This window comes from Osmerus eperlanus, chromosome 21 (assembly GCF_963692335.1).
Source record: "Osmerus eperlanus chromosome 21, fOsmEpe2.1, whole genome shotgun sequence".
In the NCBI taxonomy this organism is placed as follows: domain Eukaryota; kingdom Metazoa; phylum Chordata; class Actinopteri; order Osmeriformes; family Osmeridae; genus Osmerus; species Osmerus eperlanus.
This window is the reverse complement of record NC_085038.1, coordinates 13,176,185-13,202,134: the sequence shown is the minus strand read 5'-3', so window position 1 is coordinate 13,202,134 and position 25,950 is coordinate 13,176,185. Positions and strand designations below refer to the sequence as shown.

The following is a 25,950-nucleotide window of genomic DNA, read 5'->3' as shown; positions in this document are numbered from 1 at the left end:
TCCAAAATACCGGCCCACTTCCATAACCAACCGGCCCTCCCTCTGACATCGCCAGCACCTCAAACTATTTTCCATATTACACAGCTTGAACACGTATAATTTGCTGTAAGACCGTTTAAAATCACTGACTGAGTTTTATACTCCTCCTCACGATCTGTATTAACACTCATGGTGCCTATTTTTCGAAAATGTTCTTAAGTGTCTTCTGAAGTGTCTTCTGAAATGTGTTCTTACGGACTTCGGACGTTCAACATAAGAAAAAATATATATGATGTAATTTCTTTGTAATCATCCAAAATGATGTTAAGTGTATGGGTATTTTAAGTAGGCCACTGATTGGTCGATACCTGCGATGCATTGAGTGGGCAACGCGCCGTGTATTGAGTGGGCAACGCGCCTTGTACTGAGTGGGCCGCGCGCCGTGTATTGAGTGGGCCGGTCTGACAGTAACTCCCGGGCCACTTTTTTCCCCCAGTCCGTCCCTGGCTCAGCATGAGATGCATGAATTAGACTAGGATGTGAATAGATTGAGATTATAAAGAGAGCTCTCTGATATCACTGCCTGAGATCAAAAAGAGGCACACAACTTGAGAAAATCATACATACCTCATTGTTGTCTACGAGACATTTGAAAACAGTGAGCTCTTTTCTAGTTTATTTTCCTCTGGTGGTGGTCTGAACATGAGACAAAAGTCCTTAAAGTGCTAATTTCAAATATGACTCAATTGATTAAATTGCCTTGGTGTTAAACTCAGCAGAAAGAGGAACTTCTTCCTCCCCCTGAGCCTAGGGCCTCCACTTCAAGGCCAAGACAAAGACACAAGGTATAAGCAATGAACCTTGAAACACAGTAGTCAAATGGACACACCTTCAACTTTCTCCAAGTGGGCCTTGCAAAGGGGATATTATTTGTTTCAGGTTGGAGCAGACAATGTGAGGGCCCTGTATAAAAGAACCCTGGAGCTCGATATAGAGTATAAGAGGCTTTTAATTAAAAAAACAAGGCTGGAGATAGAAAAACTGGAATATGAGAAGAGATAGTACATGACTGAAAGAATGACACTAAACTTAGTTACACTGACATTCTTTTTCTGTGTTCCTGGGAAAGGGAGAACAATGAGGATGTATTTGTTAAACTTTTTTCTACGGTTTGGTCTTTTTATACCTTTTTGTGGATTTTTTGTTGTGCCTTTTGAGTCTTTTGTGGGGGGTTTCACCATTTCTTTCTTTCAATGTCCTATTTTTATTTTATTTTTAAATGCTATAAAAGTGAATGAAACATCCTAATTCAATGAAAGTAGTGAAATTATCATTTATTTAACTTGTGAAGAGCATTGTACGGTACCATACACATTGTTCTTTTTGGTTTGAAATGTTTTGGTTGAAGGAAACCCACATTTCTGATATGGAAATAATTAGAAAATGGGTCAAAGCAACCCAAGAACAACAGAAGGGGTTAAGGGGAGACACCCAGTGAATAGGAATAACATATCAACATGACACTACATAAAAGTACCCGTAGCTAAATAACGCAACGCTATGCAGAGGCCCTACAGTCTGTGGGACTGGGGGCGCACGGCTTCGATGTGTTGCAATGGCAACATACGGCTCAAGAAGCTGGCAAAGATACGTAATTCCCTCAGCTGAGAATCTATATCTTTCATTAAGATACTCATCAGGGAATGCCAAAGGGATTTGTCGGTCTCTAAATGTTCTGGCTCTTCTGAGCGCACCTCTCACTATCCGCGCACCAAGCTCCACAGGATCTTCTATGAACGGTGACGTCATTATCCTCAAGAATGAGTTAGTGGGTGGTGCTTTTATACCGGTTGATCTCTGATCTCCAACTTAACCTGCTCCCGACCAGGTTAGGCGTTCAGCATGTCAAGGTCAAGGTAAACTTTATTATCCACAAGTAGGAAATTCATGTGGTCACCATTACACGCTCCATTGTTAAATAGCCTGCTGCATACACATAAAAACATAAATACAAAAGCATTAGATACAAAAACATTTAAACATTAAAACATAAGAAAAAGAAAAACAAGGACAAGACAAACAAAACAGTTAACATTATAACATATGTAATATATAAAAAAATAAACTAGCTGAATGCTAGCTGATTGTTGTACAGTCTAATTGCTATAGGCACAAAAGAATTGCTGTACCTTGTGGTCCTAATTTTCCTTTGCAGTAGTCTGCCACTTGACCTGTTGCTTCTTAAGAAATTCTGATGAAGAGGGTGGGTTGAATCATTTATAATTTGTTCTGTCTATTTAAGACTAAGGTCGTTGGGCTACAGATACCTGATCAACTCCAATGATCTTACTGGCTGTTTTGACTATTCGTTGCAATTTATTCTGATCCTTAATATACATGTTACCAAAGGCACAAATAAGACCAAAAGATGTGTTACCATGGCGATCTACCCCAGTAACAAGTGATCCACCGTCGTGATACAGAAAACCCTGGGTTGAACCTGAAGTTACCTCGTTAACGCCCCCCCCCCTGGAAGTTTTTTTTGTGTATATATATACTGCGCCCGATCACAAAAGGTCATTTAAGGTTACTTTTCCTATAAAACAGGTTTATAGCTTGCTCTTTTATTAAACAAACGAAATGGCCTTGTTATTTATCTTATTTACACGACGACATGTCATTTCTGTTTCTACATGGTTACATATAAACATACCTGCAAACTCAGAAGGGCTGAAAAAGGTGACACATTTTATACAGCCCCCCCCCCCCTCAGAAAATAAGTAATAATAAATAAATACAATTATAAAAAAAATACAAAATAATCTTCAGGTAAAAAAAAAACATGTATTAACACCGCACAAAACAACCTTAAAACTGGTCGAGTGGGGAATAAAAAATACTAATCTCTTATATACTCTTTTGGCCTGGGCAGGTGTTTCGATCCCTCATTAACGTTAAACCAGAAACCGATGGGTCTTGTTTCATTACGTGTTCGTTTTCATTTCGCTCATATCTTACGACAAGCTATAGCCTACATAAAAAATCTGATAACAATACTAATGCAGTGGAGGAGATAGCCTTTGGGTCCGTGTACTTTGCGGCCAATGGATTTTTGTTTTGAAATTAGAAAACCAAAATCGGGAAACGAGCTGTTTCCCGACTACCATTTAGAAATAGGAAAACAAAAAACGGAAAACGACCCATTTTCCGTTTTGATAATAGAAAACGGAAAACGAAAAAATGACCTGTTATCTGATTTTCTTTGATGTGCTTAAACATGGAAATCGGGAATTAAAATAGTGTGTGGAAATCTTCTTTCTCAATTTTGCGTAGATTTTTGTGTTGTGACCCGGAAGTTGCTCCCACGAGCTTGACAGTCACATTCAGGCATAGAGTTAATATTACTAGAGGAAGCAATTTTTGTCTTCCAAGATGGCGTCCCCATTCATTTCTATGAAAAGTGCTCAGTGGCGCAGTGAGGCAAGCGAGAGCACGAAACTGGACCGCGCCATCTTTCCACTTCCGACTCTTCCGGTCTAGCTTTAAACAGTGGCTCTTTTTTTCCCTAGCTCCGAGACCTCGTGCACGCTTGCAACTAGCTGTACACGTCATACTTTGAGACAACCAGTTGCGAGCATAGATTTATATGGTTGCGAGCGTGTGAGCTAAGGCATTGCAGTGGCAGAAAAGGGTACAAGTCCGATAAGAATCAGAGACATGACGCAAACTTTACCGAACTGTATGGTGTCACTGTATAGTATTCCTTTCACTTGGTTTTTAGAAATAGGCTATAGGGCTAAATATAGGGCTATTCTAGATGGAACTCATCACATATGTTGCTTTTTTTCTTGTGATTTGAGTATGATTTCCAACGCATTGTATCGGATTAAATAAACTGTTAACATGAACACCTAGCTCCGTCGTTGTTCTCGCCAGGCAAAGAAAGCGTAATAGTTATTTTGGTAACAGAAATCTTCCATAATGCAGACTTACCATAGCTTACTGTCAACTGTATATTCAAACGAAATGCCACGAAATTCACACTGCCGTCAATTTACATATCAGTGTAGAAATGTGGCCTGTGTTTTATATGTTCAACCTACAAAACCAAACGCCTATTAATGGATATAATGTGATCTAATAAGACTTGGAAATAATGTGATAAATAAAAGCTTGAGAAGTGTGTCTAAAATATACTTTATTTAACATTTGCCTTTGAAAGGGGCATATTAACAGAACTAGGCCTATATACAAGACGTTTCCATCAGATATAAGTGGGGGTGAAACATAGTCACTGAGGACCTTCATTGTCCCACAAAAGCAGTCTGGCTTGATGACACGATTAAAAAAAAGAATAATGGGTGTGTTTAACAAACGCTTCTGAAGGCAAGACTAATCATATTTATATCATTTCTTATTGTGGTTATCAGTTAAAGTATTAATCTTCGTCTTTTCTCCAGATAGACATGTCAACAATCTATGCTCACGCTTAACATAATATAATATTTGCCATCATGTCATGAACGTAAAAACGTTTTTGACAGAAAAATCAAATCTGTTTTAAAATAACGGGAATAAACTATATTAACAACATTTCATGTATGTGTGATAACCATTTGCTAAACTTGTTACAACAGGGCAGGCAACTCAAGCCATTTCTCCCTGTGCTCCTTCAATATGGCTCATTCAGCTCCAGGTAAATCGGCTATCGGCCAATGTGAACTTTTGTGCTCGTGCCCTGTCCTCGAGCACATTTGCAGGCAACTTTTATTGACGTAAGCAAATAAATGGGGTGCTAGTTTACCCATTTCGGAATGGTTTCAAACTTATCAAAAATCAGGAAAAATTCTTCTATGAAAAAGCTAGTAGTATGAGCCAGGTTCGAGAATCGAACAAAAATTATTGGGGGAGATAGTTTTGTAAATGTTGACTGGAGTTAATAGAATAAAAACGACCGGAAGAGACGGAAGTCTAACAAGAAATGCAATACCACCTACATCCACCGGGGCCGTTGCTTCAAGGCGAGGGGTGGGGGCTTGCATTCAAGATGTCAGCAGAGGGCGCATAGCAGAGAAGATGAACAATACAATTGCTCGCAGAGAAATCGAGCCTCAATGCTAAATTTGATTACATCGGACTCACTGAAGCATGGTTCCAGAGTCTCATCAGTCACCTCACCAAAAAGAAGGTTCTACACCAAATTTGAATATTTTTCTAAGCAAGTCAGCAAACGGGTATATTATTTGTGTTTGTTGTATTAAGTGTGTCTCTTTGACTTTTGGGGAAATGGGCCATTTAATGAATTTAAAATATGGACAATGCAACCATATTCGGAACCTGTACACACAATCCTCTGTTATCAAAAAAAATATTTAGATTTCAAAGCATCACTAATATATGTATTATTACATTTACTGTTAAATAAAGTACAATCATTAATAACAACATTTGGTAAAGTTGGTAAGGATTTTATTCTTGCATATAACAATGTGCTTTGAACTAACTAGTATAGGTATTGCTTTACATATCTTGTTGTATTCTCTATAAGTACAGTTTAAATTATATTTGTCTAAGAAAGCTTTATATTCCAAAAGGTTACCATTATCATCTATAACATCATTCACACACACGCCATTTTCATACCAATCATATTTAAACAACGATTTCCTATTGATGACCCTATTGTTCCATAAGGCTCAAATCTTTTAAGATAGACATTTTTAGGCTTGAATTTGTATAGGCTCGACATTTTTAAGCTCAATGTTTTTGGGGGGGGGCTCGAATTTGAGCAACCTGAATTTCCGAGCCTTGAATTTTTGGGTCAGATTTTTTTTTTTACATTGAAATATACATTCATATGTGAATTTGTTGTTGTTTAAATTTCAATAGTAAGTATTCAATTACTTTTAAAATTCAAAACATTGAATCAAAAACATCAAAAACGTTACTGATTAGCTTCCATACAAATGGCAGTGCGCCATCTACTGACATCCTCAATATGTGACTGTCAAGCTCGTGGGAGCAACTTCCGGGTCACAACACAAAAATCTATGCAAAATTGAGAAAGAAGATTTCCACATACTATTTTATTTCCCGATTTCCATGTTTAAGCACATCAAAGAAAATCAGATAACGGGTCGTTTTTTTCGTTTTCCGTTTTCTATTATCAAAACAAAAAACGGAAAATGGGTCGTTTTACGTTTTTTGTTTTCCTACTTCTAAATGGTAGTCGGGAAACAGTATGGGCTCAAAACGGGGCCAAAAGTATTGCAAATGCAATACCGGTTAGGGAATCGGGCTAGTAACCAGAAGGTTGCCAGTTCGATTCCCGGCTGTGCAAAATGATTGTGTGTCCTTGGGCAAGGCACTTCACCCTACTTGCCTCGGGGGGAATGTCCCTGTACTTACTGCAAGTCGCTCTGGATAAGAGCGTCTGCTAAATGACTAAATGTAAATGTAAATGCGTATAGGACAATCCACAAATGTAAAACGTGTTCCGCAAATGTAAAACGTGTTCCGCAAATGTAAAACGTGTTACGCAAATGTAAATTGCTGTCCACAAATGTAAATCAAGATCCAAAAATGTGATCAACTGTCCACAAACAATCACATTTAGATTTGCCTTTGAGTTTTTTTTAACTACATATTTGCAAGACATTTTCAAGGGGATTGCGTAAAATTGGTGCCATAAAGCTTCGCAAATAGGGCATTACAAAGCTGAACTTAGATCATGTGACTTTTGTCACCGATTTGACGCACGTGACTTTTGGCCCCGATTTGACGCTAGAGTCAAAACGGGGCCAAAAGTATTGCGAATGCGTATGACGATCCACAAATGTAAAACGCGATCCACAAATATAAAACGTGATCCACAAATGTAAAACTGGTTCCGCAAATGTGAAACACATTCCGCAAATGTAGAACACGTTCCATCCATCCATCATCTTCCGCTTGTCTTGGGGTCGGGTCGCGGGGGCAGCAACCTAAGCAGGGAGGCCCAGACTTTCCTCTCCCCGGCCACTTCCACCAGCTCTTCCTGGGGGACCCCGAGGCGTTCCCAGGCCAGCCGAGAGACATAGTCCCTCCAGCGTGTCCTGGGTCTTCCCCGGGGCCTCTTCCCAGTGGAACGTGCCCAGAACACCTCACCAGGGAGGCGTCCAGGAGGCATCCTTATCAGATTCCCGAGCCACCTCAACTGGCCCCTCTCGACGCGGAGGAGCAGCAGTTCTACTCTGAGCCCCTCCCGGATGACCGAGCTTCTCACCCTATCTCTAAGGGAGAGCCCAGACACCCTGCGGAGAAAACTCATTTCGGCTGCTTGTATTCGCGATCTCGTTCTTTCAGTCACTACCCACAGTTCGTGACCATAGGTGAGGGTAGGAATGTAGATCGACTGGTAAATAGAGAAATGAGTGTAGTTGCTGAAAATGTGCATATTTTATTGATGAAACTGCTAATTTGTAAATTTGCTCCGACTTCTCGATAACCTAGGTAAATAAACACTCCACGACGACTTACAAAAAACCTACTCTTCTGGCGGTGAATTGTTTTCACCCCTTTAACAGTCCGGGTACAGCACATAGAACCTACATTGCTACATCACGGGTGTCCAGTGCAATTTACTACAAGTGTGAAAACGATTTTACATTTGTGGAACGTGTTTTACATTTGCGGAATGTGTTTCACATTTGCGGAACCAGTTTTACATTTGTGGATCCCGTTTTACATTTGTGGATCGCATTTTACATTTGTGGAACGTGTTTTACATTTGCGGAATGTGTTTCACATTTGCGGAACCAGTTTTACATTTGTGGATCACGTTTTACATTTGTGGATCGTCATACGCATTTGCAATACTTTTGGCCCCGTTTTGACTCTAGCGTAAAATCGGGGCCAAAAGTCACGTGCGTCAAATCGGTGACAAAAGTCACATGATCTAAGTTCAGCTTTTTAATGCCCTATTTGTGAAGCTTTATGGCACCAATTTTACGCAATCCCCTTGAAAATGTCTTGCAAATATGTAGTTAGAAAAAAACTCAAAGGCAAATCAAAATGTGATTGTTTGTGGACAGTTAATCACATTTGTGTATCTTGATTTACATTTGTGGAAAGCAATTTACATTTGCGGAACATGTTTTACATTTGCGAAACACGTTTTACATTTCCGGAACACGTTTTACATTTCCGGAACACGTTTTACATTTGCGGAACACGTTTTACATTTGCGGAACACGTTTTACATTTGCGGAACACGTTTTACATTTGCGGAACACGTTTTACATTTGCGGAACACATTTTACATTTGTGGATTGTCCTATACGCATTTGCAATACTTTTGGCCCCGTTTTGAGCCCATAAAACAGCTTGTTTCCCAATTTCGGTTTTCTCATTTACAAACAAAAATCCATTGGCCGCAAAGTACACGGACCCCTTCGCCAAAATCCTTCACATTGAACTAGGCTAACAACACAATTCGCTGATCTTACGTTAGTTGACAAGCCAACTAGCCGACAAGCTTGCTTTCCATTATAACGTTAGCTACACATGTCAACAACAACGTTCTTCATAAATGGCCTCTGCCTGGTAGTGGTATCGTGAAAAGTTGAATTCACCCGCGGGAAAGCTGCAGCCAGGGAAAGCTGCAGCCAGGGGCTTTTCAAAGAGAAGCATCATAAGCCTAAATTGATCGTAGAATCCGTTGTACGATGGATCTTAGTTTTACGGGCCGTTTCCCTAATCCATCGTAGCGGATGGATTAGAGAAATGCCTGTAGATTAACGAGATCAGTCGTACATTTAGTTATTTAGCAGACGCTCTTATCCAGTCGTAGATCGCCAAGTGCTTCTTAAGCAATGAGACTCATTGGAGACACACGTAGGCCGACGACAATGAAAACTATATTGGCTAATTCTGAAAGGTAGGCCTACTTCAGATGGAAGATAAGATAATTTTGTTTTTCTTTTTATAGCAGTTACGCTGTAACTGGGATATTTGTTAGTGAACCATACAAGTTTTAGTGCCAAATAAATTTCTGAATCCGTTTTATTCTCAAGTAAATTTTGATTTTGTGGGTTGGTGCATGCAATAAACAAATTTAGCAAACAATTAAAAATACAATGACATTGAAATATGGCTGTTGTAATGTGCAATAGTAACTAGAAGTGCGTTAACGAGCTTTTACGAATGCAATAACACAACAACAATTGAACATTGAAGATGTTTATTAGAATTATAGGGCTGGTAGCACGCCAAGCCCGGTGGATGAAGAGGCTGGTGGCAGAGCCGAGCCTGATGTTGTAGAGGCTGGTAGCTCCCAGGAAATGGAAGGACTCCACAGGGTTGACTGGGAAGTCACACAGGGTGAAGGGTCTGGGAGCAGCACCGGCCGGCTCATAGAGGGCGCTAGGGCGCCGCCCCACCACTGCTGCATCACATTCCGACCTGAAACTTAATTGAATAAGACTTAAAAAGAAAGAAAAACATGTCTAATGAGTAAAGTAAATATTATATAGCTAATAGAATGTTGAATCTGCAATAAAATGTGGAAGAAAAAAAATCTACGTTGTCTAAAGTTAGCTGATAGGCTACGTATTTCCGGCTGGGCGCAAGTTACTTGCCCCCAAGGAGCCCCATTGACTGTCGTTATAAGTTGTAAATGCGTAGTTCGCTCCTCTCAATGCAAGAGATAGGACCTCGCGCCCCAAACTGCTGATTTACTAGAGGGCCTGTCACATCCAATCACATCACTCAACACATTTAAGAAGTTGTTTATTTACGTTGTCATGGTGTTCTCTCAGAACTGAACTTGTAGCTACCGATCTAGCTCTAACGTTATAAAGCTAGCTAGCTAGCTATCGTCATGATGGAAACTTGCAATTCAGTCAAGTCGCTAAAAAATACACCCTTTGAAAAAATAAATTTTCAAGAGAAGCTCAAAGTCAAGGAGCTTGGATCTGATCAGCCTGACATATTAATTCAGCAACAGTCGAATGACAGGGGAAGACAATACACTAGGTAGTTTTCAAGGACCTGCTATAGCAAGACGAGTTGGCTGTCATATGGGTCTGAGTCAGTTTACATAATATTTGAATTTGTATATATTTAATTTCTAAAATTGTTTTCTATTATGCCTTACTGTGTTCATAATTTCAAGTTCATAGGTTTATTGTCTCAGGGTTTTGTGTTGTCAGATTTCATTCACAATTATCTAGACACTTACATTGTTGTGTTTCACAACAGAATTATACAGAATAAAGACCTTTTCACTTTATTTAAAACTGTTACATTGTGTATTATTCCTGTAATGTTTGACATGAGGAGCGTGGTCAGACACACTATCATTTACACAGTATGTGCAATTTCAGCACTACAATTGACAAATTAGTAAATACATTTAGGAATGCATCAAAATACTGCTTTCTGGTGTTGAGATAGCATTTTTTTTTTTCCGGGGGGCCATGCCCCCGGACCCCCCGAGCAAGGCTAGGATCTCGGAGCACAATATAGCCCCCCCTGGAAATAAATGCTACCAGCCGCCACTGGCTGGGAGGGAGTGAAAACTCATACAAAAATCAAAAAAGCCATTGATGACATGTTGCCGTGATTCCAAGCCAGCAACATACTGGACATGCCGGGGATCGGGGTTCTGCAGGGGAGGCCCATCTAATTCTTCCTCACTGTCTTCCTCAAACTGCTCTTCATGAGGACCCAAAGGTGCTGTAGCTCTCACAGCTATGTTGTGGAGCATTGCAGTTACTGCAATAACTGCATAACATTTAGATGGGTGAAACAGAAGACCTCCAGCAGACTTGTGGATACTTATTGTATCCACAAGTCCTCTGAATCTTATTTTCCATCAGCCAAGAGTCCTCTCAATGATACTCCTGGCCACATGGTGAGCTTCATTGTACTTCTCATCAGCCTCGTTGTGGGGGTTGGCGACAGGACTAAAAAGGTAGGGTCTTAATGGATACCCACTGTTCTCGAGAAGCAGACATCCATCCCTGGAAGCTTGTGCCTCCTGGCCAACAGAGGAGTTAAAAAAAACTAAAGAGTCATGGCTGCTGCCAGGCCATCTCGCCACAAGATCAGTGATGAGCCCCTGATGGTCACAGACAACCTGGCAATTGATGGCAGCATAGCCTTTCCTACAAAAATATACATGGCCCTCATTGGAAGGGGTGATAATGGGAATGAGGGTGCCATCAATTACCCCAATGACTTGGGGGATACAAAAAAAGCATACTTGTCCCCTCTGGTTGTGGGGAATTGGATGTGGTCCAGGATGTGGCGAATTAACACATTTGTGACAGCCTGCACGGATCTTGACACTAACGGTACGTGTCCACTACAGCGTTTTTTAACACTCTGCACCGCTCGCCTTCCCACAGTACACCACGCTTGGGGGCGTGTTAGACAAGTTAATACAGAGTTGTAGTTCTCTAAGGTCACTGTTGTAGTCATGGCCAAGCGTGCAGACTTGGGTTCATGTACTCACAATATCAATCAAAATACCACTTTTACACAACATTTGTGTAAAATTACAGATTTTTTACGAGTGCAAGATTACAGTAGAATACATGTTACGCCACCGGTCACTCAACCAGTCATTTGTAGGCTGGGCTAGCAAGCTAGCAGTGGCACAGAACAGTCACATAATGTGACGAGACTGAATTTAACGCTCCTCATTTACATAAAGTCGAGAAAATCTAACTTGCAACGCTCCGCTCGCCTTCCCACAATGCCCTACGCGAGCGTCAACGCCTGGTTTCATTGGAAATGAATTGGAAGCCGACGCACCGCGCCGCCCGTTCCGCTGTAGTGGACACGGACCGTGAGGCCTTGGAGAGCCCATGTCCATCTCCAAGAACCTCCAGAAAACGCCAGTGGCATAGAAGCTTAACGCTGCCAGGAGCTGGGTTGCAGGGGTCAGTGCAAAGGACCTCCTTATTAAGATCTGTAGGTCTGCTTCTACCAGGTTCAGGAGCATCATGATATCAGTCCTCCTCAGCCGGTATTTATGGGGAATGGCAGAATCATCCAGGATGTCCAGTGGACTCATAAGTAGTCCTTACAAAGGCATTGAGTCTGACTACTTCTGGGCCACCGTCACTCTCCCTCTCTCAAACATATTATTTGCTGTATTGCAGCCATGTTCCGTTTGAGAAGTAGGCTATACCTCTCCTTTATATACCGTGAGAATGTAATGGATAGGTCTGTATGTCAATTAAACTGATTTGAGTCATCTGACATATCTTACACTCATAATAAGTATAATTGATCAACCATCAATTAAAGTAGAGTTGATTATTCATGTCAGAAACAATGATTCCATGTTGAAGACATGGGGTGTTCATTACTTATGTGTTTGTCATTTGTCACAATGTCATTTGTGGCCAATATGTGAGAATCATGATATTGCAAACATGGTCTTGGAAAGCTGTTGGCCTATTATTGCAAGATTGTAGATATAGTTAACACTAGAAAATAAGACAGTAAATATGTTTGAGATTGAGATGCTTGTATTTGTACATTGAATTATTTAGGCTGCTAGCTGGGACATGGCATGTGTGATACCACTTATATGCATGTTTTTTTAACCTTGTAGTTATATATATATTTATATATACAGTTAGGTCCATAAATATTTGGACATTGACACAATTTTCGATGTGCTTTAAGTGCAGACTTTCAGCTTTAATTTCAGGGTATTTACATCCAAATCAGGTGAACGGTGTAGGAATTACAACACATTTTATATGTGGCCCCCCCTTTTTAAGGGACCAAAAATAATTGGACAAACTAACATAATCATAAATCTAATTGTCACTTTTAATACTTGGTTGCAAATCCTTTGCAGTCAATGACAGCCTGAAGTCTGGAACCCATAGACATCACCAGACGCTGGGTTTCGTCCCTGGTGATGCTCTGCCAGGCCTCTACTGCAACTGTCTGCAGTTCCTGCTTGTTCTTGGGGCATTTTCCCTTCAGTTTTGTCTTTAGCAAGTGAAATGCATGCTCAATTGGATTTAGGTCAGGTGATTGACTTGGCCATTGCAGAACATTCCACTTCTTTGCCTTAAAAAACTCTTTGGTTGCTTTCGCAGTATGCTTCGGGTCATTGTCCATCTGCACTGTGAAGCGCCGTCCTATGAGTTCTGAAGCATTTGGCTGAATCTGAGCAGATAATATTGCCAGAAACACTTCAGAATTCATCCTACTGCTTTTGTCAGCAGTCACATCATCGATAAATACAAGGGAACCAGTTCCATTGGCAGCCATACATGCCCACGCCATAACACTACCTCCACCATGCTTCACTGATGAGGTGGTATGCTTTGGATCATGAGCAGTTCCTTCCCTTCTCCATACTCTTCTCTTCCCATCATTCTGGTACAAGTTGATCTTGGTCTCATCTGTCCATAGGATGTTGTTCCAGAACTGTACAGGCTCTTTTAGATTTTTTGGCAAACTCTAATCTGGTCTTCCTGTTTTTGAGACTCACCAATGGTTTACATCTTGTGGTGAACCCTCTGTATTTACTCTGGTGAAGTCTTCTCTTAATTGTTGACTTTGACACAGATACGCCTACCTCCTGGAGAGTGTTCTTGATCTGGCCAACTGTTGTGAAGGGGTTTTTCTTCACCAGGGAAAGAATTCTTCTGTCATCCACCACAGTTGTTTTCCGTGGTCTTCCGGGTCTTTTGGTGTTGCTGAGCTCACCAGTGCGTTCTTTCTTTTTAAGAATGTACCAAACAGTTGATTTGGCCACACCTAATGTTTTTGCTATCTCTCTGATAGGTTTGTTTTGATTTTTCAGCCTAACGATGGCTTGCTTCACTGATGGTGACAGCTCTTTGGACTTCATATGGAGAGTTGACAGCAACAGATTCCAAACACAAATACCATACTTGAAATGAACTCTAGACCTTTTATCTGCTCCTTGTCAATGAAATAACGAACTCCCTTTATGAGGGAATAACATACACCTGGCCATGGAACAGCTGAGCAGCCAATTGTCCAATTACTTTTGGTCCCTTAAGAAGGGGGGGGCCACATATCAAATGTGTTGTAATTCCTACACCGTTCACCTGATTTGGATGTAAATACCCTGAAATTAAAGCTGAAAGTCTGCACTTAAAGCACATCTTGATTGTTTCATTTCAAATCCATTGTGGTGGTATACAGAGCCAAAATGATGAAAATTGTGTCAATGTCCAAATATTTATGGACCTGACTGTATATCGTGCGTTTATTCACGTGATTCGCCTTCGAGAAAGGCGAATCACGTGAATAAACGCACGAGTAACGCAAATCAATATATATATCTTGACATTTGAAAACTTAGCTTAGCTTTCGGTGGGAATGCAGCCTTACAATTACAAACTGATTAGCTAGTCTAATGCTGTGTTCACACCAAAAGCGAAGTGAATATTTCGCATGGCGGGATTACGTATAAAGTCAATGCTAACACATGAATTTGCACCGGGCAGTGCGAATGACGCAATGAACGTGCTATTTGCATCTATCGCGTCTTTCGCTTGAGTTTAAAATTCTGCGTGACGTACTTGTTTATAGTGGTAATTTCGGACATGGTTGACAACGGAAAAAAAGAGAAAGGCGAATCGCGCCAATAAACATAAACCTTCCCGCGGTCAATTGCGCAAGTAACGCAAAGCGAATTCGGGGGGGGAACATGGCTTAACTCCATTGTGGCTCTGTAAGTGTCTTTCCAGTGAACCAGAAAGGGCATTGCATTCATTCTATTCATCATTGAAAACGATGAAATGTACTCGCAATAACCTTTGCCCTAGCCTCCCTGCTTATTCATAATCTGGTTTACATTCTCTCTTCAGTTTTTTTTCTTAATTTATTTGTTTCTTTAATTGTCTTCTTGTGTCTTCTTTACTTTTGTCTTCCCTTTTTGGTCTTCTTGTTTTGTCCCCGTCTTTTGCTTTCTCTTCCGCTCTCTCTTTATTTCTTACTCTCCCTTTCTCCCTTTTTCCCTCCCCGTGCTGTAGAGTAAAGATGCAGGTATTAGGACACTGGTCATGTTGGATGAACAGGGAGGTAAGTCAGCCGGAGAAATGCAATCATATGGATATGTTTGTTCTATTCTGTGTAATAAATTATCTATACTATACACAACTGTACTGTACTATACTATTCTGTACTATACTTTGTTATGTTATTCCATTGAAGTGTATTTCAAGTTATTCTTGTATAGTAAGATGTAAAAATTACCTGGAGTTATGACTCCTTGTTCATTGGATATGATATCACCAGAGCTGTAGGTTGCTATTGGCCCTGTTGGCTGGTCAGAGGGCAACCTCTGAGGGTCAGGGATTAGCTAGTAGACTTCATCCCCACCCCTTCCTCTTCCTGGGGACACGGTGGTTTGACTGGTAACGACAAATACATCTCATCCACGCCTCCATTCCTACTTCTGGTCCTGTGTGGAAACCTCCCTGTGGGCCTGTGTAAGATCCCTGGGTCAAGGACTACTCTCTCTATGGCCTGTGCTGAGGCTGCTCTTGAAGGGGATACAAGGAAGATTTGGCTTTGGTATAGGTTCATGTGTCTCCGTGGTTTACAAATACTTCACATGGGAACATTATTTCTGGATGAATTCACTGTTTTGGGCCCTATTTGTTAGGCAACTAGATGGACAGTTTATTGTAGTGTTCTGTCTGTGGGGTGATCTGGCCAGTCTGAAATGAAGGTGCTCTCTTCACAGTGTGGTGAGGACGAAATTAGGAGAATAAAGAGGCGAAGTGGAGAGAAGAAAGATAGAGAGAAAAAGAGGAGAGGCGGAGTGGAAAGGAGAGAATGACAGAGGAGGAACACGTTCCACTGGCCTCTGTCAGTTATGTGTTCCTCTGTGAAGTGCATCATGGAGAGACCTAATTGGCCTGTCAGAGTAACATCATCACCTCTCTTACCACTCAGACTTTCCGTGTATTAACATCACTCCCTGAGTAATCGATTCCCACATTCACACACATGCACACACAAACCACAGTCTGTTATGGTGATGGCTCACCATCCCTGATGTGATACCTTGCATTTAATGAATTATGTTTAAAGGTAGGCCTAGTTTTGAGCTATACCTCTACAAAAATGTTGACCTAAACAACCCCTCACTTATGGATGGCCCCTGTTTCACAGAGCCAATATGGCCATCCACTGAGAATTTGGGCAGGGGTCTCATCTCATCAGATGATTAAGAGGTTATGGATTGGTTTCATTCGTTTCATGATGTGGCCTGAATAATTGTTGTGGAGTTGTTTATAATTAATTGAATTGGTTGGCATTGTTTCATTCCAAGCATAACCCTGGGGGTCATGCTACTCAGATGGCTGAGTGGTTAGGGAATCGGGCTTTTAATCAGAAGGTTGCTGGTTCGATTCCTGGCCATGCAAAATTATGTTGTGTCCTTGGGCAAGGCACTTCACCCTACTTGCCTCGGGGGAATGTCCCTGTACTTACTGTAAGTCGTTCTGGATAAGAGCGCCTGCTAAATGACTAAATGTAAAATGTACCCCATCTCAGTGTTTCCTCTATGTTGATTTTGCGGCCCTCATTTCATTTAAGCCTGTTATTCTATTAGTCTATAGTTCTTGCAAATTTAACATAAGTTAACTGGTGATTTTCGTTGTTTGTATTCTTCCCCTGCTAGCTAAATTGCACATGTCTGTTGATTCGATAGCGATTGCTGCCCTTGCTCACGTTTGTATTTTCAGTGCATTATTATGCTGAAGTAGTTTTAATTTATAAATAGTGGGTTTATTGTTATTATTTGCTACAGAATGCTTAGCCTACCAAGATCAAATGAAGCAGACAGTGTACATGCTTCCGAGTGGCCTACCTTAATCGATAGGCTAGGCTACTGACCATTTACAATAAGTTGTTACGTCAATTATTAATTGGCAGCATTTATGCCATTTAGAACATACTTTATGAGTGTAAGTTGTCTTTAAGTAGCCTAACTTTATGGCTTTAGGGGAAATAGGACGAAAATATATGCAATATTACATTAGCTATTACATTAACTTGCTCCGAAATATTGGGTTACAACTTTGTTTCGGCTGGGGGGGGGGGGGAGTACAAGTACAGGGACATTCTCCCCGAGGCAAGTAGGGTGAAGTGCCTTGCCCAAGGACAAAACATCATTTGGCATGGCCGGGAATCGAACCAACAACCTTCTGATTAATAGCCCGACTCCCTAACCACTCAGCCATCCAGCCCCTTTATTCTCCAGGGGATTAGCTGGAAAGGCCTATTAGCGGTGAGGGAAGGTAGAGACAAGGTGGTGACCGGGTGGGGGAAGGGTGTCAGGGCGGAGTGGCTTATAAACTGTGAGGGCAACGGGGAGGGTCAGGAGAGAGAAGCAGGTAGCGACTATGTAGACTTATGTTATACCCAGCTTTCTCTGTCTCTGTCGTGGTGCTGCTGTGTCCATTCCTGACATGGCATCTTTCGACAACACCGTTTTCTCCACATTGCCTTAACCCAGGGATTGTACAAATGCCCCCTCTCGCCCACCCCACTGCTTCGCTTATGCTCAACACGTTTCCTTCCACCTGTTCAGTGCCCCTAGCCAATGATCAGTCAGATTACTCTTCACCAAATCCGAACCTTCTGTTGTTCTCTCGACCAATGAGGTGAGAGGAAAGGGCGGTACCCAAATCTGCACCTAATCATTGTGCTTGTGTACCTCATCCTCCTATAGTGCTTTTCACCTTCTTCTGCTGTCATTTAATTGGTTAACATAGCTCATTCACTCAATCCGCATAATGCTTTGTGTAGCTGTCTATATCTCCCTCTGTTTTTCTCTCTATGTCTCCCTCTCTTTTTCCCTCTTGATTTCTCTCTCGATCTCTCTGTGTCCCTCTATCACACTCATTATGAGTCGTTAGAGTCTGGCTGGTAATTCAGAAGTACTGGTTCAATCAATGATGCAGTTAACATCAACACATATCTTTATCATACTTACTAGAAAGGCACACACAAATAGCTGCTAAATGAAATGTTAACTGATCCCATACTATTAAGAAAAAAGGAGGTCTCTAATAATGCCCAAAGTAATGCCACTGAAATAAACACACACACACAAGTACACACTTAGGCACTCTAACTTTATTAACCTCTACCCTCCTTGTGCTCCTTGTCTGAGCTGCTAACCTTCTTTTGCATTGCATTGTGGTTGTGTTTGATAGGCTAGTCGCTTCAGAGCTCAGTCATTGACGAGCCAAACAAATATCATTTCACTGCTTTCATGCCTTTGTCTCTACCAGAACAACTGGAGCGTATGGAGGATGGCATGAACAGGGTCAACCAGGACCTGAAGGAAGCGGAGAGAAATTTAAAAGATGTAGGACAGTGTTGTGGCCTCATATGCCCATGTTTGGCCAAGTAGGTACCGGCCAGGGGCCGTGAGGCTTCAGCCTGTGTGTCGCTGTTGCTGTCCAATGTCTGTCTCTCTTGTCACAGTCAATGTCTCTTTTTGTCTCCTCCCCTTTCTTTGTCGTCCCTCTCCCCCTTCCTCTGTGCCCCCCTACCCCCCAACCCGACCTTCCAATCCACCTTTCTTTCTCTCTTTCTCATGTGCTTACGTTCTTTGGGGGGATAAATGACTGTGTGTTGGTAATCAGAACAACTGGAGCGCATTGAGGAGGGGATGGAACAGATCAATAAGGACATGAAGGATGCTGAAAAGAATTTGAACAATCTAGGACAGTTCTGTGGTCTATGTTCATGTCCCTGTAACAAGTAGGTGCTGCCTGCCCCATCCTGACTGCATGTGTGCCTGCCTTACTGCCTGTCTCACTGCCTGCCTTACCGTGTGCCTTTCTGCTTGTACTTATGTCTGTCTTTCGGCCTGCTTCAGCCTTATAGCTGCAGAGCATGGTGAAGATCTCTCTGGCCATTAAGGCACCAAATCAAACCAGGGTCACCCTGTGCATGTGTGTATGTTTGTGTTTGGGAGAGATTGTGTATTTACATGCGCGTATGTGTATGTTTTTGTGTTTGTGTGTGACTAAAAGACAGAGAGATGGAAGTACTGATCTGACATTTTTTGTGACTTTAAAGAACCATTCCCAATTCTATTCTTCTTGACACCACTCTCTAGTAAACTCCAGGTTACTCTTTAGGCTTCTAGTTCACATTGTGCTCTCTTCTTTTTGCTCCTGGATACCTCCTCTACACACACACACAGACATACACAAATGCACACCCAAGCCCTTGGTATTGTATAGTCTGCAACAAGAAGTGCCTAATTATACCCTGACAGTGAGAGGTGATGTTTGAATCCTAACACAGATTGCGTCCCTAAGACTCTGTTGTCTGCATTATGTGTAAGGTGATTGTGAATATCAACAAAGACTCAGAGGCATTGTGGGATGTTGAGTTCTGTAAGGTCACATGTTGGTCAGCCATAATGATGATACATAAACCATATCTTGCTTATAAAATTCAAACGGTTAGTCAAACCCACAACTACTTTTAATTTTCAATCATTTTGTCCTAAATACAAACAAATAAACAAATTGCCCCCAAAAGTATTTGTCAAATTGGATCCTACTGCAACATCTCTCTTTCCCTATAATGGATCTTGGTTCTCACACATACTGTCATAAAAAATGTGCTATCACATTCAATTCCTTACTGTTTGTCTGTAGTCAGGTGGCTGAGCTCTAGCTAGGGCTAGTAATCAGAAGGTCGCCGGTTTGATTCCCGGCCGTGCATAATGACGTTGTGTCCTTGGGCAAGGCACTTCACCCTACTTGCCTCGGGGGAATGTCCCTGTACTTACTGTAAGTCGCTCTGGATAAGAGCGTCTGCTAAATTACTAAATGTAATGTAATATTTGCATTCCTGCCACTTATTAGCAACCCCCTCCCTCTCCTTGCACACACAACATGTTGCGGTTTGTTTGTTTTTGCTTATGTTATTCTTTGTCACAGCTACTGTATACTGTGCACATTAGTTGTACACTCTAAAACAGAAATAATCTTCTGTACAAAGGAACTTTTTTAAAGGGGTCATTGATTGCGAAACCGATTTTACCTTGTCATAGTTGAATAACGGGTAAAATGGGCATACAGTGAACCTCAAAGTCCATTGACACCTCTTTCCTATCTAAATCTCACAACTTGAAACTGCAGCTGTAAAACGATCGGTTTTGAAAAAGCTGTATTTGTGACGTCACAAATATAGCATCACCTTTGTCACGCCCCAACATTTACATACAGATCAACCCTCTGGTGTTCTGGCCCAGGATCTTAGACAATAGTTTAGCAGCGCGCTGCTCTGTGTACTTCCACACGAACAACAAAGGAGAAAGTTTGAAAGTTTTTAAAGTATATTGAAAATGGACCATCGTAAATGCAGTGTTCCAGGCTACTGGGAATGCTGACACTTTTCATAATCTTCCCTAGGTAGACTAGCTGTAGTCGGCATTAGAAGGGAAGCTTCCAGAAAACTAATAGCAGTCTAGCCTATTGCTAACGCCTGTCCAGATTATATATTTGAAAGAACTGGAGAAAGGCAGGTGCTAGATACAGGATACGTTAGCATTGCTAATAACTGTTACCGAAAAAATCATACTACAGCTTGCGGTTGTGATGAACGTAAGGTCGGAACGCTCTCTATTACAGCTTCATAGCAAATCCTGCTTTACATTGTCCCAGGTTTTCAAAACCGTCCTTGGTGAAATGGTTCGCGCAAATGTTTCGAGGGTCGAACTGCACAGGGATCTTCTACGCTAGACAAACATCAGCCATGCCCGTCTCGTCAATGTTAGCTAGACTCTAGCTCATCTGCTTTTTATTAACGCTGATTTGCAAGGAATGCAAGAACAGCTAGATAGCGAAAACACTGTAGGGTTAACTGTAGGCATGTAAACTAGTTAGCTAAGCTTGCTAATGCAAGAGCATAGGTAGAATGTGTGATGATTTAGCCTACTTTATTGGCAATGGGGATAACGTTATTTCATGTTCCTGACTGTGTTTCATTCAAATAAGTAACCTGTGTTGTCAAGTAAATCTACAATTCAAGATGCATGTTTGTCCAGATCTATTTTTCAGCAAGATAGCTAGAGCTAACTGAAGCTGAGTTGAATCACGATAGTTTGTTTGCTAAGCTGTAGTGCTAACGTTACCCACCTAAGGCATCCTGTTTGCTTCGACAACAGAAGTGGAAACAACTAACGTAATCATTTCAAATGATATCTAGTCAATCTGTTGAAAACAGTGTTGTGTAGACACAATAGATTTATTTGTTCGTTTTTATTTCAAGTCTCCACCTTCGTTGTTTCAGTGAGTGCTGTTGGCCGTGTTGAGTCTTTGCTCCGCAGCTTCACTCGTTGTAAACCAACCAATCATCTATATATTCATGAGCATAACATAAAAGCTAGCGTTTTTTCCTGGGAAAATTTCACTGGATGTATCAGGGGGCATAGAACAGCACCCGGGCCATTTTCATCCAAACTAATGTTACATACCCTATTCGGAGACCGAACAGTGTGAAATACCCTCCTCCTTTAACAATGTAAATGAAAAATAAATCAATTTAGAACTTCTTTCATATCAGTTGAAAGCGTTCTTTCTGGAACTCACACATATACATATGATATATATATATATATATATATATACATGTAATAAATAAATATATATACAGTATGTATGTGTATATAAATATACTGTATATTGTGGTAACCAGGAAGCTCACTTGGGCTTTGACCTCGTATGAACCATGAACAGCATAACCAGGGACAGGTTCAGCCCAGGTTGGGCATTTATTAAGCAAATAAACACATAATTTAAGTTCAAACAAAACAAAAATACTTCCTCGCTGGAGGGAAAGGTCCACGGCCAGGCCCCGTCTCGCTGGTTACTCTAGGCCTGATGAAAGAAGATAAGGTGTGTTAGTCGTCCACTGCAGCTCTCACCATGGTTGCTTCCTCTTTCCTTGCTCCCCTGTTGGTCAGCTTTTATCCAGTGGCTCGCCATCATTAGCCTGCCAGGGAGTGGGTATCTGTGGTACTTCCCCTGGATCACCTGACCCGAGCTCCAGGGTTGCCACAATATATACTGTATATATGTATACAGTATATATTTTATACTTAATATAAAACATTTTTAAGAGGGTTTTTCTATTGTTATCAAGGGTTCCATCCTGTGGTTTTGGGAGTGTGGTCACTAACAAAACGAAGAGCTAAGAGAACTGTAACTAGCACAGCAGTGCGTTTAATTCTTGATATTGCATGTGATCTAACCATGAGATTTTTCTTCAGTCATCTGATGGAATGGAGAATTAGTGTTTGAACCTCCCTGTGTATCTCTCTGTGTCCCTTTGTGTGTATGTCTGTCTATATCTCTGTATGTGTGTCTGTGTACTAAGTGTCCTCCTCCTGTGTCTGGATTGATACCCGTGGTGTGTGTGTTTGTCTGTGTGTGTTTGTGTTGCTATTGCTTGTCTGTCCAGGAGTGAGCACCTCTGACACACTATCACCGCACATAGTTTTTACTTACTAGTATGGAATTGATCATTAGAAAAGATCAATTATTATTTATTATTGGTAGATATGATCTGCATGTTTGTAACTGCAACATATTGTTGGCATGTGGTTTCAGTAGGCTGCATGGCTTCATGCTCTGCACTGCATCTTATCTTTCTGGATTATCTTTATGTATTTTTCATGTTTGCTCTCACACACAAACACACACACACAAACACAGTCTAATATTCCTACACAGCTTTTATTACACCATGTAGATTATGGATCACACACACACACACTGACGGATATGTCTTGGCTTGCAGGATAAAGGGAGGGGGCCAGGCATGGGGCAGCAACACAGACGGAGTGGTGAACAGTCAGCCTGGAGCCCGTGTCATGGACGAGCGTGAACAGATGGCCATCAGTGGGGGCTTTATCCGCAGGTAAGTGTGTGGTTATGTGTGTGTGTGTGACACGGTGTGTTTGTACTGTATATGTCTCTGGAATTGTTTTGTAGTTGTGATTGAGCTTGTGCATGGTTGTGTCATGTCAGGTTTGTAAGGTGTATATATTGTGTGTGCTAATGTGCATGTCTCTATCTGCATACTCTGTTCCCGTCCCATTTTGAGCCCCTTCCTCTCCCCCTCTATGTCTCTAGGGTAACAGACGATGCCAGGGAGAATGAGATGGATGAAAACCTGGAGCAGGTGGGTGGGATCATAGGAAACCTGCGCCACATGGCTCTGGACATGGGCCAGGAGATCGACACTCAGAACCGGCAGATTGACAGGATCATGGACAAGGTATGGACCAACGGCAGAGAAAGTGGCAATAAACAACAAAAGTGGACACATTGCAAACATTGAAACAAAACGAAGTTACACGTCATATTTATAGATACCTTGAGTGATCTATTGCTAGCAAAAAAAGATTGTTGTAGTTCATGCGTAGTTAATGGTTCAAAGGTTGAGTATTTCCTGGCAGACATCAGCAAACTTAACAAAAAATGGGTACTTTAATAACAGGATGCTAACAGTGTCAACTGATCCACAAATGTAAAAAGTCACAACTCTGACTAACAACAGAATCCTTAATGTGTGTCCAAAATGACAAATGTCTCCACATTGAATACTGTACAACTGTATACCCCTAGTGACAGAGGAAGTAGTACTACATATTATTAATAGGAGTTGTAGAACCCAAATAGTTCATATCTAGAATATATTGGCCAACTGTATTCTCTTCTCATGCCTCAGTCATTAAGCACAAGCTGGCTGAAATATGCAGAACCAGACTGGTATGATGCCACACCACCGATACTCCTCTTCCTTCCTCACAGGCCGACTCCAACAAGACCAGGATTGACGAAGCCAACCAGCGTGCCACAAAAATGCTGGGCAGTGGCTAAACAGCTCCCCCCCCCCACGGCCCCCTCCACCACACTTCACTACCTATGCTCCCTGAACCCCCAGCTCCACAACATAGTATTGAGGCAGTGCAGACATGCTTTTGTCATGGTACTAACACATTAGGTTTGCACAAATCAAACTGTTCTCTTCCTCTCCCTCCTCCTCTTCCTCCTGTAGTAAAATGTAGTTTTGTGTATTTGTCTCAGGTTTTTATTGAATTCCAGTCCTGTTAAATGATGGTGCCCTCCTCTTCATCCCTTTGTTTGTCTTGTCAAGGGTTGTAAATAGTGCTAATTGAATGGCATTAGATAATTTGTGTTCTCTCTTTCTATACTTTTCTCCCTCCCTCTATCTCTTGCTTTCTTTCTCTCATTTAGTCTTTTTTTATATCCAGGTCACCCTTGTGAAAGAGGTCTTGATCTCAATGGGCTTTTTATCTGGTTAAATAAAGGTTATACTAATAATATGTGGGTTTGACATAAATTGTATGTACATCTTGTCAGACACGCAGCAGGAATGCTTCTCTGTGATGTAGTCAGTGTTCCAATGTTGTCCATGTAGAACACAATGCAGCTCTGTATAGTTGTTGATGTGATACTTGATGAGAGAAATCACAGCAGCTCTGAACTCTGTGACCTTTCACTTTGCAATCTTCACTACTACCACTGCTACTATTACTACTACAACTACTAATACTCTACTAGCCATAAACAATACACTAGGGCACTGCAACTACCACTGGTATTACTGATGTATTTAATTGACCATCTCTGTTCAATATCTGTTGATGCTGTTAACTATAACTTCAGTATTGGGAGCACCACAATACTGTTGGCTACTCCAGTTATGTCTACATCATGACTGACTTGACTGTATTGTCACTAACAGTTAAGAATCAATCTGTTTAAATCTGCATCCTGACTGGGCTGTGGGTGCAGCAGCAACAACAACAACAGATCAAACACCAATCAATAATGAGATGTCTAGCAAACTACCTTTGACATTTTAGCATACAGTATGACTGAACTGATGTTTTTATCCTGTTGGTATAGAAACTTGTGAGTGTAATTAGGCATGACCAACCAGCTCATAGGAATGAGCATCTTATGAATAATAAATAGGTATGTAGATCTATGAGCCCCATTGCATGTTCGGTACATAGGGCTGAGCCTGATATTGAGGAGATAAATTACAGTTTTTGCAATAGTGCCACTCTATCTTTTATGTTCACACACATATCTTTCCAGTCTGTGGCCATCGTTGTAAAATAATATGGAAAATGCCAATAAAAACTAAAAGACTGTAGAACAAAACATTTATTTATTGATGATAAAAATTTAAATTGTCTTTGTAAAGTGACTATTATCTTAAGGTGATTTATTAAAATACATAATTATACAAATGGTTCCGTATTTAAAAGTGTTTCTAATGTTTTGATTTGCTCTACAGGAATTGTCAGGGTGAGGTGAGTGAGGCAGAGGAGAGATCGGATGGCCATTACACTAATGGATATCCTCTCTCCGCCCCTGGTTTAAAGTGGATTAGCGTTTGCTATGTCACTAAGAACTCACACACACACTAAGGTAATCCTCTGAATTTGCATCCAGTAAACAGATCGGCTATACATTCAAAGCAGAAATACTGAAATGTTAGGCAAGTTTATGTTAGAATGGTAAGAGGAGGAAATGGATGTTAACAAGTCTTTCATTGTTTATCATATTTCGAATATCATTACGATGTAGTACATTTAGAAGAAACTAGCTGGTCTGCTACATGGCAACCATGAAAGTCTAGAACTACTTTATTTGTATTATATTAACATAATACAAATGTAACAACATGAGAAAGTAACAAACAATCAACAGTGCACAACTCTTCTCAGTGGTACAAATAGAAAGGAAAAGTAACCACTAACATAAAAATTGCCAAATTACCATTAAAATAAAATGAAAGAAATTTGATTTTCCACAAGACCATTTCATCTTGTGTATATGAAGTTTTCCAAGTGAAACTAACAGTTGAACGATATATGCTCTATCTTTTTCTAATCCATAG

The 25,950-nt window shown here is 41.0% G+C and overlaps 1 protein-coding gene across 2 annotated transcripts in view; it reads left to right on the top strand.

The window, feature by feature from the left end:
• snap25b (synaptosome associated protein 25b) overlaps positions 1-25,237 on the top strand; it is a 55,297-nt gene extending 30,060 nt beyond the window's left edge. The window contains exons 4-8 of one of the 2 annotated variants that reach the window (XM_062446436.1): positions 15,000-15,048; positions 18,276-18,393; positions 22,810-22,929; positions 23,145-23,289; positions 23,826-25,237. In XM_062446436.1, coding sequence (XP_062302420.1) covers positions 15,000-15,048; positions 18,276-18,393; positions 22,810-22,929; positions 23,145-23,289; positions 23,826-23,894 — 501 coding nt within the window. In that variant the 3' untranslated portion in view covers positions 23,895-25,237. Of the gene's footprint in view, positions 1-14,999; positions 15,049-18,275; positions 18,394-18,632; positions 18,751-22,809; positions 22,930-23,144; positions 23,290-23,825 lie in introns of both variants that reach the window. The other variant, XM_062446434.1, reaches the window with a different exon arrangement.
• Positions 25,238-25,950: the final 713 nt, after the last annotated feature.